Here is a 15,415-nt window from a genome sequence, read left to right on the forward strand (position 1 = left end):
GGAGACAAGGGCATTTTAGGTAATTATAGACCCATATCAATTTTGCCGGTTTTTTTCTAGGGGCTGCGAAAAACTTATTTTGATTCGACTGTCTAAGTTTTTTAATGGACATAAGGTTATTACGTCGTCACAGTACGGATTTCAGTCAGGCCTCTTTACCGAAAATGCCTTACTTTACCAAAAAGAATTGATTCTAAGGAATGTGGAAGCATAGAAACTTACCCTAGGAATATTCCTAGATTTCTCGAAGGCATTTGACAGGATAAATTATGCTACGATGTGAGAAAAACTGCAATGGTATGGAGTCCATGGTGTCATTTTAACTTTAATCAAAAGGTATTTATCTAATCGGCAACAGTGCGTCTCAGTCAACCGAGAGCTATCATCACCCATGAAATTTAAAAATGGGGTACCTCAAGGATGCATACTAGGGGCCCTGGTATTTAGTACTTTTATTAACGATATTCTACAAATTGACAGCTCTATAGATTATGTAATCTACGCGGATGATACCAGTCTATTTTTTTCTGGTGAAATGGCTGATGACCTCATCGTGTCTGCAAATGAAGTGCTAAATAAAATATATGCATGGACTATAGCACACTCACTACATATTAACTGCTCTAAAACCAAGGCTGTACTGTTCCGTGCGAAATCCAAATTATACAAAACGACTCTCAAGCTAACCCTTAATAATAACGAAATTGAATTTTCCCAAACTGTTAAAACTCTCGGTGTTCTCTTCCATGAACATATGGCATGGAATCACCATACGGAACACATTAGCCATAGACTTTGCAGAGTTTTAGGAGTGTTGCGTCGGCGTCACAATATATTACCTGTAAAACAAAAACTATTATTATACAACACTCTTTTTTCTTCGCATTTACTCTATTGTGATCTGGTTTGGTCCACAGGCTCTAAAGCATCTATAAATAATCTGGTCGTGCTGTGGTGTATCGTATAACGCACACACCGCTTCATTATTTATAAAGTATAGAATTTTTAGAGTGAACAGTTAATACGAATACAAGCTCTTGACAACTTTTAAATCAGAAATACGAAGAGGAGGTACCCTCTTACATACGTTGGCCGATTTGCTACCAAATCCGGCCAGTCGCCTCATCCGACATGCAGAGAATTGGTAAGTGCCATGTCCCCATACTAATTATGGACTGCAAACATTACATTTCTGCCTTCCGAGTTTACTGAACAAATGGAAACTAACAATTGAAAGTTTACGTAATTTGTCCAACACTGATATACTACACAGAATATCGTGAATGTCCAATTCATGTAATATCAGGTCACTTTTGTGATGTTTAATTAATGTCATGCAATTATCTCTTGCGTTGTTGTTTATTGCTTTTTTATATATTTCAGAGTTTTGTTTCTCTTTTGCTGTGACGGGCCACATGTGTGTTCCTTTTGTCATGTCGCTCTCCGCTGCCTGTGATTTTGTAATTAAATGTTGTTTTCCGGGTGAGGGGGCCAGTCAACCTGTTAAATGCAGCTTTTTTCCCATCACCCTTAACCACGTTCCTGTGCACTTTCATGTACCTGCCATGTGGTTGAATAAACTCAAACTCAAACTCAAATATAAAGACATTTAACTCTGAAGTTTATACTTCATAAGGGATGCAGGTTGGAGCGAGGTCGTGAACATGCCGAAAATGTTCGAGAACGTTACACGGCAACGGAAAAAGTTTTATTGTACGCCAAGGAACTCATGCTCTCCGGCAGGTGCGAGTAGCCAGTGCCTGAGCGATCGGCGGCAGCCATCTTTTATACGGGGCACACTGCGGCTATTCAGAAATAAATTCAGTTTTGTTCGGCATATTAATACATCTTTAAAGCGTACACGTCACTTTGACGCGCGGAGTTTTGGCGGTTTTTTGACGTCGCGTGCCAGGCAGGTGAAGTGGGTGAAGCCCCAAAACTTTTGACCAATAGCCAAGGTCTAATGGCGAAAATGCGTCGAATCAGCAATAACTACTTTTCTGACATTCGGTCCAGTCATGCATAATCAGTGTGTACACGTCATTTCACCCTATCCAACCCAAGCCCAACAATTCCCGTGGAGAGAACCAATGTAGCGACACATTGTTTTGCTAAAGGCGAAAGGCGTCATGTAGAAGGTATCTATGCAGCTATCCTATCTCGCACTTCGATGACGATCATTATATTGTTTCGTGACATCAGATCGCATGTCACGCTATTCGTGCAATTTATGCCATGAAATACAACACGCTATTAATAAACGAGAAGAAAGGGGGTTAACCGAGGGGCCCGATCTTTATTAGTCATATCAAAAGAAGCCAAGAAACACTGACACCAATGACAACATAGGGGAAATTACTTGTGCGTAATAAATGAAGTAAACACATGTTAAATTACTGGCAAGAAAAGTGCATAAAAAAACAAATTGACGCAGGTGGGAACCAAATGCACAACCTTCGCATTTCGCATGCAATGCTCCACCAATTGAGCTACCGCGGCCCCGTTACTGGGCATAGGCATAGCGATTCGCGACCCATTCTGCAAGAGTCACATCGACTGCAAAAGCATTAAGTAGCAAATATACCATCGTATCCATTGAAAAGTGCATGTGTGGGTAAGTATTTATAAAATTCAAAATGGTCTAGCTGATCAAGACTTGCATCACATCTTGTTTATTCTCGGATATCTGAGATGCTAGCCCGGAGGTTTGTCCGAAACAAAGGTGATTTCATTACTGCCAAATTCAACAAAAGAAGTTGAATAGTCGTGATAAATGGCTAAAAGAGAAAAAAAAATTCCGTTATAGAGTTTTCTTTGCTAATGTTACGGTCGAATTACAAGCCGTGCCATAGTCGGATACTGTGGATTGACTTTGACCCCCTAAAGTTCTTTAACATGCATGTGAGTATAAATTCGCATGCGCTTCTTAATTTCACCCCCCTTCCCCCCTCATACTGCATTCAGCGCGGCCTGGATCGAATCCACGACCTGGAGCTCAACAACGCCGCGCCCCAACCGCTAGGCAACAGTGGCGGGTATGGCGAACTAGGTGTTAAACAATTATATATCTGAATTCGTCGACATGGCTAGATTCGCTTCTCTAACTGATCCACCGACAGAAATGCAACTGCCATATAGGTAGCTTCTAATCGATTGCTTTCAGTCGAGACATTTCGTACGCGTTTCCACCTATGAGGTTTATGTGAAATGCTGTCCATCTCTTCCAGTGCCACGCATCATTCACCCCCTCTACAAGTTCTCGTACCACAATATTTCAACATGCCCTTGGCGTGGAGGAGCGTCCCTACGGAATTTCTTTAATATTACTCCCTAATGGTGGGGGAGGAGGCAATACAGGATTTCCTTGGAGAAATTCGCTGCAACAGCAATACCTTTTTTTTGTAAGCTGTCGCTGAAGAGATTCCTTTGCTCCGCAGGTTCATCAGCTGTGCAAAATGTGGCAATCCGATTCAAAGCGAGAGAAGACTGAAAGCCAAATGGCGAAAAAAGAATGTCAGTGGCCCGGTTGTGAACACAAGTGCTATATTTCTTTAAAATGAACTGTATTCAATTTATCGCTATGAAAGATGAGATGTTTCAAGCAACTTGATCACAACCTGGGATGAAAATTTACGCTGGACCCTGTTATTTGAATGGTCATGCTTATATAAACAATATTATGTAGCAAAAGCAAAATGGGAATGACAAATAACCTGTAGTAACGTTTGGTGGAATATTCTTATATCCAGAATAAGTTTTAATCAAATATTGCTTGTCAAGTGCAATTTTTTTCTTTGTATTACTGTTGAAAGCGTGAACTGTGAGTCTGTGCTGTCCATTACGCTGGATGACGGCTTGTAATTGATGTGGGGATGGAGCGCCGAAGTTTCCTGTTTGACTCCTTCATATCCTATTGCCGCCGGCTGCTGAAATATTTACAGTTATTTGGTTATTTATGTGCCCCCAAGTTCCTAGAGAGCATTGCATAGGGAGGAGGGGGGAGTAGTACAAAGTTATTACGTCGTGTAAGGAAACCCTCAACGAAATAAAACCAACGAAAAATAAAATACAGACTTGAATTCGGTCAAAGGTATTACAGTAAAGTAACGGAATCATAACGACCAATTTAAGATATCACTCCTATATAAAGCAGCGGCAACGAGAGCAAATGGTATATGATTCTAAAAGAGTGGGAATAACAAAATATAAAATGAAATAAAAAAAACCATTCATTTTATTCCGGGAAATGGTATGTACAATAGGGTAATAGAAAGTTGAGCGACTTGTTGGAATGCACACGAGTAAAGCACTAAATGAGAAATCGATGTTATAGAGCAAAGAAACACAAATAAAAAAGCAGAACCTTTATTCAAGAATATGTTTAAAAAGCTCCCTTTCAAAATAGCCGCTTGTACTGTAAGGGGCAATATTTTCTGGTGTAGCCTCCCACTCACGAAATTTGATGTGCTCGCCTAATGCGAGTGGTTGGAAACATGACGCTGTTATAATGATGAAAGGAAAATTGGCAGAACCCACCTCATGGTTACTGTCGCCGGCAATATGTCTGTATTGAATAAAATGTAATTTAAAATGCATGATAAGTGCAATAAAATATGTAATCTTCTTGTGCACATTATTAACCTTACCCTGAGTACGGGTATCTTTCCACAGGCTTTAAAAATAGCAAGAGAGACACCCATCTATAAAAACGGTAGAAGGGATATGCTTACAAACTATCGACCGGTGTCAGTCCTACCCACTATATTGAAGCTTTTTGAAAGCATAATACACAGTAGGGTAATATCATTCATAAATAAGCACAACATACTAAGTAAGAGTCAGTATGCCATTCAGAAGAATAAGTCAACAGAACAAGATTTGATGTTCATTAAAGACAAAATAATAACACCCATAGAAAACCAAAAATATATGCTTGGTTGGTTCTTAGATTTTAAAAAAGGCTTCGGCTGAATTTACCGTGAAATATTGCTTAATAAGTTGTCAGGGTATGTTATAAGGGGGACATTATGAAACCTAGTAGCGAATTATTTAATAGATCGTTTTCAAGTCCTCAAGGTATATAATATATTTTCTTCCGAACAAATGTTAGCACTAGGCGTACCACAGGGATAAGTTCTAGGGCCACCTTTGTTTTTGATTTACCTAAATCATCTAGTAAATATTCCGGATTCCCCTGAAATTATCATGTATGCAGACGGCACAAACGCGTTCTTCGCATCTAAAAAGCTATAAACACTTGAAACAAATTTAAACCATTATCTGTCAGTTCTTTCATGATGGCTAAGGGTCAATCGAATGCAATTAAATACAAAAAGATGGCATACATCATATTACATGCAGTTCCTAAAATTATAAACAAGGAGTAGAAAATTACTTTTAACGAAGAGCCTATTATTAGAGTACAAACACAAAAATGTGTTGGTATAATATTTGAGGAACACCTATCCTGGAATGCTCATATTAATAGTCTAGCAGCGGAGCTTGCAAAGTTTGTGGAGTGTTTATACAAAGCGGCTGCTTTCGTTCCTGTTTGACTAATGAAATCTATGTATTACGCACTGTTTTGCTCCAAACTATGTTATGAAAACTTAGTATGGGGAACAACATGTGTTAATTACGATAAGTTACTGGTATTACAAAAACGACTATTACGCTGTTACGAACGTTATAAAGGGAACCCACGGGATCTCAGTACACTACATTTATTTTTAAAACATGATATGTTAAGAGCTGACCAAATATTTCATTATAAGCTATTACAATTTGTGCATCATGAAAAATTATACATAAGTAGCAACATTGACAAATCATCTTTCTACTTTAGAGAACAAAAGCAACGCATGCCAATAACATGGACGAATAATGGAAAACAATCCATGATACAACGCTCCTTAACAAACTGGAAAGAGATTTGGACTTCGAAGTTAGTCGAAACCTCTTTATGAAACAGAGAAAGAAAGTATAATTATTCAGTGCATCCACTTTTACTTTATCCATATAAACAAAAAAATCCCTGTATTTTAGGTATCCTTCTTTATACTGTCTACAGCCCATATTGTTCAGTTGATTACAACACTGTGCATACGAAGCTCTCGTAGTTGTATTGTTAGGAAGCGTACACATTTCAAGAGGGAATTGCGAACATAAAATTTTGTTTTTGTTTTTGTATAAAAGAAAATTGACACACACTACGAAAATTTTTTCCTATGTATGTATTATGTTTATGTGTAACCGGTACCGAGGCCACTGTCAGGTATTGCCATACCTTTAGCTTCTGTGCCTTTCTTGAAGAAACAAATTCAAGAAAAATAAACAACCTGAATCTGAATCTGAAATATATCCACAAAACATATTGCCGCCATCGAAACGAGTCGCGAGGGGCCGTACTGCAGTGGGACTCCTCCCGCGCTTTTTTCTCGGCACGCTGCGCCGTCTATTGCCGCTACCGAGGAGGCCGCGCGTGTATTCCGAGACGTGGAAGGTGACGCACCAGTGGCTGCTAGCGCTGATAATTGCTCCCTCGCTTGCCGCACACTCAGTGGCACAAACTTAGGGACCGAAGTTGGCGAGACGATTAGTGAAGAGCAGCACATAGTAAATGCATTAAAAGCCAGCTCGATGAAGCGTTGGCGTGGAAGGCGTTTGATGAAAAGCGGCACATACCCATTGCGCTAGTGGCGGAGACTGATAATGCATCGGGTTGCTGTAATTAAGGAAACCATGCAACGTAGGTTCAATTGCGTTCTTCATCGGATAATTTCCGGGATCTTTTTCGTCAGTGTAGAGTAAGCACATTCCCAGTGGCATATACCTAGGTACATTAGGTTTGCGTCAAAGACGTTCATTTAAGAGTGGCACTCACTCAATGACCCCACGCCTGCTTAACCAGTGACCGAAGTTGGCATGAACTAAGCTAATTGAATACAGGCAGAGACTGACCGGCACATGCATAATGCTCCCAATCGATGTCAAATAATTTATTCTATAGGTGGTGCATACCCATTCCCACATCTGCAGGGACTCATGCCGATGTGAAAGATCTTCGTCAATTAGAGGCACATATGTGCACAGTGGCACACACACAGTAACCTAAGTTGATTCGCTACTTCGTTTCGAGTCCTGTCACCTTGACGCAACAGCCCGATGTGCGAACCATTCGACCACGTATTTCACATAGATAGATAGATAGATAGATAGATAGATAGATAGATAGATAGATAGATAGATAGATAGATAGATAGATAGATAGATAGATAGATAGATAGATAGATAGATAGATAGATAGATAGATAGATAGATAGATAGATAGATAGATAGATAGATAGATAGATAGCCCCCGCAAAGTGCGTTATGTACCACAAGAATGCTAACCCGTTAAACATTTTAAAAGCATTTCCGCAAAGTGTCCAGGTGGTAAATGTTAATACTGTGTTTTAACAGAGATGCACTAATAAAGGTTTAATATGAAGAAAGTATGAACCGTCTTATTCTGAGCTGACTTTGTTGATGCAGTACCAGTATTACCGAATTACCAGTACTTGGACGCCCATTATCTGCGCACACTCTACCGAAGATCTGATGAGTAATTTGTGAGTGTGAAGCTGTGTGTGATCGTTGGGAGAATACAAGCGGTGTTTGACTAGTCCCAATTTCCGTAATGTATTTTTGTTATGTAGTTTGTCCATGCCAAGTTAGATCGGCAGTTAATCTTTAAGTGTCATGCGCGAGTTTTACATGGGTACAGTATTTTGGTAAGAAGTACTAAGGACGCATTTCTCTGGTCCACGTGCTGGCCGGCCACATCCAATGCATTTTTTTGCTCTGGAGAGTTCCTTTTTTGGCCGTACTGGCGCCTACAGACTCCGTTCGTCCAGCAGAGATTCTAGAAATGGCAGCTGTCAGTCGCATATTGCTGCCGCCTCAGACGTGCACTTTCTTCAGGAGCACGCCTTATTTGTTTGACGGCACGGCACTTTCTCGACTTTATCCCGCCTAGAGGAGGCAAACAATTTCCAACAACGCGTTGCGTTGTCCCTTGTAATAGTCGAAGCAAAATGGCAACAATGCCCTCAAAGTAACTTGCTTCTGGTGTAAGGACTACGGCGCAGAAGTTTTCGTCATAACGAGTTTTGAGATTTACCGCACCTTCTATGACCCGGTGTAAAGCAGGAGGAGCTCCCCTGATAGGCCAACGCGGTGGCATGGTAACAACAGCAGGACCACAGAGCGAGGCATGAAGTGAACACTTTTGTGTCGGCTGTCGTAACGGGTCTTTTGGGAGCATTGCGAAGCACAGAGTAGGTCACGGGCAAGTTGACGAGCTGCATGGTCCTGACCAACAACATCACCGGCGTAGTCAGTAGGCAAGTGAGGAGCCGATCGAAGGAGAGTCTCGAATGGCAGTGCAAGATGTCTACCAAACAGTAAAATAAAACGGGGAATATCCAGCGGTGTCATGCCGTGACGAATAGTACGCGAAGTTAACAAATGGTAACTTGCCCTCCCAGTCACGGTGATCACGAGAAACAAACATGACCAGAATCTCAGTTAGCGTTCGGTTCAGGCGCTTGGTCAATTCATTCGTATGTGTTTGATAAGCGTTGGTGAGCTTACGTTCAGTGGAGCAGGCACGAAGGTTAGCTACCACTCGTGAGAGGAAGTACCTCCCGCTACTGGTGAGGGGCTGCTGAAGGGCGCCATGATGTGGAATTACGTTGTGAAGGAGAAAGACAGTGACGTCTGTGAAACAGTTTGTCGGCAATGCACGGGTGATTGCGAAGCGTGTGGCGTAACCTGTCGCGACCGCAACCCATTTATTTCTGAGAAGGATGCTGTGAAAGGGCCTAAAGGATAGCTGCCGACGCGGGAGAATGGCTCTGCAGGGGTTATGAATCGGTTGTTGCTGGGCTGTAGGCAGCGCTGAAGGGTGCTTTCGGCGTTGGTAGCGTTCAAAAGCTGCTACGTAGTGGCGCACAGAACGGCACATGTCAGGCCAGAAAAACCGACGGCCGCTAAGGGAGTATGTAAGCGATACACCTAGGTGTCCGTCGGTTGGTAGGTCATGAAGCTGGTGATGAACGCCGGAGTGTAGATGGCGAGGTAGGACAAGCAGAAGCTCTGGACCATTGGAACTGAGATTACGACGATACAAAACGCTTTCGTGTAGCTCAATCAGGCTAGCAGAATGGTCTGGAGATGAAGTGGTTAGAAGGTTCATGATGAGCCGTCACTGTCTGGTGGGAATATCATCGGAAGCAAGGATGCACAGTACGCAGGTGTCTGAGTCAGAATCAATGAGGTCGGAAGCATCGAAGGATTGGCGGTACAAGCAATCCGTGCTTTGGCGCAATCATCCAGATTTGTAGTGCACAATCAACACACATTTTTGGAACCATAGTGCCCAGTGGCCGAGACGTCCACACAGAACCTTGAGCGAGGAGAACCAGCAGAGGGCATGATGGGCGGTATCAGAGAAAAAGTTAAGCCAAACAAGTAAGGTCTCAATTTGGTGACAGCCCCCACTAAAACCAGGCATTCGCGTTCAGTGATGGAAAAGTTTCATTCTGACGACGAAAATAGTGAATGGCGTAGGTGATGACACGTTGCTCGCTGTGCTGTTTTTGGCCAAGGACAGCCACAATTCCATGACTAGTGGCATCGCTGCGAAGTTATGTTGGCGATGAAGGGTCCAAATTGACGAGTATTGTTGGTGTAGTCAGGAAACGGATGAGGACAGGAAACGAAGGTGTTTGTTCGGGTCGCCACACAGAAGTAACGTTCTTCTTCCAGAGATAAGTGAGAGGGTGGCCGATTTCACGAAGTTTCCGACAGAGCGACGAAAGTAAGCACATAATCCTACGAAACTCCGTAAGTCTTTGGCTGAGCACGGCACGAGAAATCGTTGTACTGCTCGTACCTTGTCGGGGTCTGGTTGAATAACCACAGTAATCACAAGGTGACCGAGCACAGTTACTTGGCGGTGCCCTTAACGGCAATCGGTAGAGTTCAGCTGAAGATTAACCTGGCGAAAGACGGCAAGAATGGCTGATAAACTGCTGAAGTGGATGTTAAGCGTAGGCGGGTACACAATGACATGTCTAAATAGCCTAGACAAGTAGACCACTTTTATCCCGAAAGTAGAGAGTCCATCATACGTGCGAAAGTTGTTGGGGCATTACACAGTCCGAACGGCAATGCCTTCAATCGGTGCAGGCAATCTGCCGTAAGAAATGTTATTTTTCCGTGCTCCACATGGCCGTCTAAAATCTGCCAATAGCCAGGCCCAAGATCGATTGACGAAAAATATTTAGCTTCAGGAAGGCAATCGAGGGCATCATCGATGGGAGGCAAAGGCTAGACGTCTTTATGTGTTATTTTGTTGAAACTCTGATAATCAACGCAGAAACGCGAGCTGCCATTCTTCTTTTTCACGAGAACGACAGAGGAAGCCCACGGGCTGAACGAGTCTTGAATCACGCCTTTTGTAATTATTTTGCTAACCTCGTTTCGAATGACTTGACGTTCATGATGGGATAGGTGATATGGATGGCGGCGTATAGCGTTGGCGTCACTAGTGTTGATTCGATGAGTCACGACAAATGTTTGGCCTAGAGGGCGACCGTGAAAATCAAAGGTGTCATGATAGGACGCCAGAACGTGGCAGGGACCATGAGCTTGGGTCCGAGTCAGATCGGAAGCGATCATCTTGCTAATGTCGTTGAGAGACAAAGGAGTGAAGTTGGCGGAGCAAGAAGGCCGCGAATCATCTGCATCCAAAGCGGCAATCTAGCAGGGATCCAGCGCGGAAATGGTGGCCAGTGACGTGCCTTGCGGAATAGCCTTAGGAAAAAGGCTGACGTTGAGAAGGGGAACAACTACTCTATTGTCAGGAATGGAAACAATGGTGTGAGCTAGGGCGACATTGCCTGCTAACAGAACGTTGATAATCGGAGACATGGCGCTGATGCTCCCTGAAGTATAATGCGAAGACGCCAAAGCAACGTATCTAGCAGCTTGAGGTGGTTAGCGAGCGTGATTGCGAGACAATTAGCTAGGTGGTGTGTCGGCTGGGATATCGGGAAGATGGGGCAGCTCAAGCTGAAGAGCAACGGTTGCACAGCCAATTAGGTAGAATGACTGAAACAAAAAACTGAGCCGACGTTCAGGACATGGGGGTACTTTTCAATGACGGCAAATATCCCTGAAGTGAGTTGAGCAACAATGCAGACGTGGGTGGAGCCCACGCCAAGAATGGTCCCTCCATGAGCGACACGGAGGACACGGAAATCTGCACTCATCGAAATGATGTGCGCCCCAGTGTCGATAAGCGCAGAAATACTAATGTCATCAACATCAGCGTCTATCAAACTTCGTCTAGTTGGCAGCGTCTGATGAGGATTTGTCGTGAGAGTCGTCATTGGAGCGTCAGCTCCGGATACTGCACTGCTTAGTTTTGCCAGATAGACACTGCAGGGCTAAATTGGGACGACAGGTGGCGAGCGTGCGGTGAGCGAGACAACGTGCAACGGCTTGGAGGCGAGAGTGGGTGGGGAAGTCGCGGCGATGGGAGCGACCATTTATCCCTGTGGGAGCATCGGCGTTGGGCAAATACAACTGCGTTGAAAGTGAGAAGCGGTTGCTGTAAGAACGGCGTTAAATAGTAGACAGCGTCCGTGGCGGCGAGAACCAGCCGGTGGCACAGTAAGGGGCGACGTGTCCAATACTGTGACAAGTAAGCATATCTGTCAATCGTCCGGGCTTCTCCACGCAGCAAGGTCGCGAGATCGCGTAGCGAAATGCTGCTTTCAATAGTATGAGGGTGGATGCTATAAAGTTTGTGCTGAGCTGGCTACGGTGCACATAGTGCTCATGTTGGCGGGATCCTGCCAGATAATGGCTTGGATGAATGGAGTCGTAATGGAGCTCGAGTCACCGGCGTGAGCTGGGGCAGTGCTGACGAACTCAAGCTCGCGGCGTGTAGTCTGTGTCACCTGATCTGGTGGAAATGAGGGCTGTGCTGCTGTGTAGTCTTTGCAAGAAGTCTTTGCTGCCGAGTTGCGAACACAGGCAAAGGCGTGGCCAATGCGTCGGCTTTAGCCAGCTCAAAACGCTGGTACTTCTTTCTAATATTGTCGACTGCAAATAAATTTTACACATTAAAAGGTTGAACGTGTCGTCCGCGATCCCTTTAAAGATATGCCCAATCTTGTCCTCTGGAAATACCGGAATCGGCCTTTCGACATAGCCATAACATGTCTTCAATGTACGAGACGTAAAATTCTGTATACGTCTGCGCACAGGACGCGAGTAACTTTTTCGCGGCGATCTTCTGGCCAACGAGCTCCCGAAACAAGTCTCATAGTTTTTCTTTGCAAGTGTGCGACCTCCCCACCTCAGCTTCGCGGTTCTCGAACTATAACTTTGCAGTGCATTTCAGGCAGCAAATAATATTTGCCAACCACATGGTGGGGTCCCATTGGCTGTTAGCACTCATGAGTTCGAACAGCACCAGCCAGTCTTCAATGTCTGCTTAACCGGAACCACAGAACGTGCCAGGATCACGTGGTTGCAATAGCACGACCGCTGAAGTGGCGGGCGCTTATGTAGGCGCCGCGTCTTCCACCATTACAGACAGATATCCAACACGACCGCCGCTGCGGAGATACTTTGTGAGGCGTGACGAACCCCGCACCTCCAGCTAAGTCTGATGAAGGCGTGACGTAGACCAATATTTACAAAACATTAACAAAGAAGGCTATTCGCAAAAGCAGACATCTCATCCAGCCCAAGTGCAAGCGACCTCATCGTCGTCTTCATCGCTCTGCCAAACCTCGCGTTCATGCATGTATGAATCGCTCCGCAACAATACATACCTGTAAATAACTCAGTCATCTGCAAAAAACAACCAGTGTTGTGCGCTATGTTAAGTTTGTAAGCGTGACAAAGCAGTGACCCTTGCGGTATTATTAAAAATAGATGGATGCTTCCAGCTTCATGCTTCTATTCACAACTGGCTGATACCAATTATTTAAAAATTTAGCAGTTCAATGCTTTGTCTTAGTATCATATTCTAGGCTGTCACATTTCCTAACTAATCAGTGATGTGCAACGTGATCAAAATGTTTTTTTTTATTCAGTCAATACTCCACCTGTATATCTTCGTTTATGAATATGATCTCGGAGGTCAGTTATTAGTTCGAGTGGTGATTTTGGCAAGTTATTTAGTGCGTCAAGCGAAGCTGGCTGCGTGAAGAGAATTATTCTTCTTTAAATGAGCCGTAGTGCTTGATAAATGAACGTACTCTAAAGATTTGCTCCAAATACATGTCAGTGATATTGGACAGTAATTTTAGGACTAGTGCTATCGCCGGATTTTATGAGAATTACGTGCGGCATTATATATTAGTCGGAACATGAAGAATGTGAGCGCAAGAAAATCTACGAGCACAGTTGTTCGCATCTCGCGAAGACCAAACTGAGGAAGACATTGCCTCAGCACCAATGGGCGAGTGATCCGTCATAAATATTGCTAAGGAATATGCCAATGTCGTTTTATTCGTGTCTGACTTTCACCTAAATATTATTTTTTTGTGTAAGCTATCATGATACTCGCATATCTGTGCACATGTGTGTTTCTTAACTAGGTATCAACCTGTGTGTATAAAGAAAATAATGTCCATGTATCAAGAATACATATTTTGAGTTGCAGTACCAAAGTAATCAATTCATTGATGCCTGTCAGCACTTCAACACAAGAAAGAGCAAATTTAAACTTCTGGTTGTTACTTAGGAAATAAATTTCTTCCGTAGATGAATTTAAACTTCTGCTTCTTAGTTAATAAATAAATTTGTTCCATAGACAAATTTAAAGTTCTGCTTGTTTTTTTAAGGAATAAATTCGTTCCATAGAGATCTTTAGGCAAGATTAAAGCTATCAAAATGAAATAACAAACCCACTGGGCAGCCGCGCCTCAGTGCCTGTATGAATTGCGTTGTGCCCAGAAAACAGTTGCCTATGCACATGTAACACAAACTTTAGCAGGGTCATATCCATAAAGTGGATTATTCATTCTATGCTTTATAATATTAAAAACGAGTGAATTGCGCTACACATGATAACATGGAGCTAGAATGAAAAGATTATGTTAGCATACATCAATTCAATTTGATTGGGGGGCCTTCAGCTCATAGAAATTTATGCACTCCGTGAAGCCAAATGTGAGGTAAACATGCATACATGAAGTCGACGGTTCGACAAAGGCCCATATGGTCGGGATGAAACATGAAGCAATAACACGACAGACACCGGCCAAAAGGAATGGTAAAAATGAATAATTCTTTAACATGTTGGGCTCCGCTACAGAAGGCTTGCTCGCAATCTGTCTTTCCGGTCCATGCGAAGATAACATTTTTTGTTTTCACACGTGTAGCACACTTCATGGGTTGATGCTTGATTGCAAATGGTTTGACTTTCAGTTTTATCTTCACTTAAAGTACCGCTGCCCCGCAGTGAACGCTTCATTAGTAGTCAGCGATGGTTTGTCCAACAGTCCTGTTGATATTGTTTTATACTTCTTCTGACGCTGCGCCCCCTCCCTATGCACAGTCAACTTCCGTGGCTATCACAGTTAATTTCATAAAGCTATCTCTTATTCCTGTGAAAAAATGACTTCAATTCACAAACTTACCCTACTGATGCCTCTGAAGAACTCAGCGACATTATTCGTTGTCAAATCCGTGATGTACAACAGGGAAACACAGGAGAACGAGAGTGCTGGGTTGAGAACTGTTGTATCTGTGCAACGTTTATCAAGCGTATTCTCTTGTTACTGTGCGCCGCGTATCTGATGCACGCGGTCATTGTTCACATGTGCTATTGTATCGCTAGCCAATCGCATGCCTCGGCTGCACCCATGCTCCCTTTATAAGGCGAAGCCACTGAATCGTTGTTCTCTGTTATGTTCATGTTGCTGTCCGAATAAATACTTGACTTCACGGCGTCTATGGTCAACATGGCGACGAAGATGGGATCGTTCGGGCAGAAGCAATGACCAAGCCTGAGGAAACGGCAACGACGCCACGGCAAGCGAGGACATCAGTGATGACCAACACCCTGGGATCTTTGGCCGAGTTCTGCCCAGACTCTGGCAATATCGAAGTCTACCTGGAAAGGTTCGACCTGTATGCAACCGCCAATGGAATAGACTCAAGTAAGAAGTTGCAAGTCTTCTTAACAATCCTGGGTGAAAAGGCTTACGTGACTCTGCGTAGCCTGCTGCTGCCGAAGAAACCAACGGAAGTCAAGTACGAAGAAGCTACAGAAGCTCTCCGAAAGCACTATGCTCCAAAACGGTCAGTGGTTACCGAACGGTATCGCTTTTACCAGCGAAAGCAA

The 15,415-nt window shown here is 43.5% G+C and overlaps 1 protein-coding gene across 1 annotated transcript in view; it reads right to left on the minus strand.

The window, feature by feature from the left end:
• The window catches only part of LOC135916587 (ATP-binding cassette sub-family C member 3-like), a 153,996-nt gene extending 139,061 nt beyond the window's left edge, over nt 1-14,935 (minus strand). Inside the window, exons 1-3 of the mRNA XM_070533207.1 lie at nt 14,932-14,935; nt 14,709-14,842; nt 3,393-3,486 (exon numbers count right to left, since the gene is read on the minus strand). Of these exons, the coding sequence (XP_070389308.1) occupies nt 3,393-3,486; nt 14,709-14,842; nt 14,932-14,935 (232 nt within the window). The remainder of the gene's footprint in view (nt 1-3,392; nt 3,487-14,708; nt 14,843-14,931) is intronic.
• Between the last annotated feature and the right edge of the window lie 480 nt (nt 14,936-15,415).

This window comes from Dermacentor albipictus, chromosome 2 (assembly GCF_038994185.2).
Source record: "Dermacentor albipictus isolate Rhodes 1998 colony chromosome 2, USDA_Dalb.pri_finalv2, whole genome shotgun sequence".
Classification (NCBI taxonomy): Eukaryota; Metazoa; Arthropoda; class Arachnida; order Ixodida; family Ixodidae; genus Dermacentor; species Dermacentor albipictus.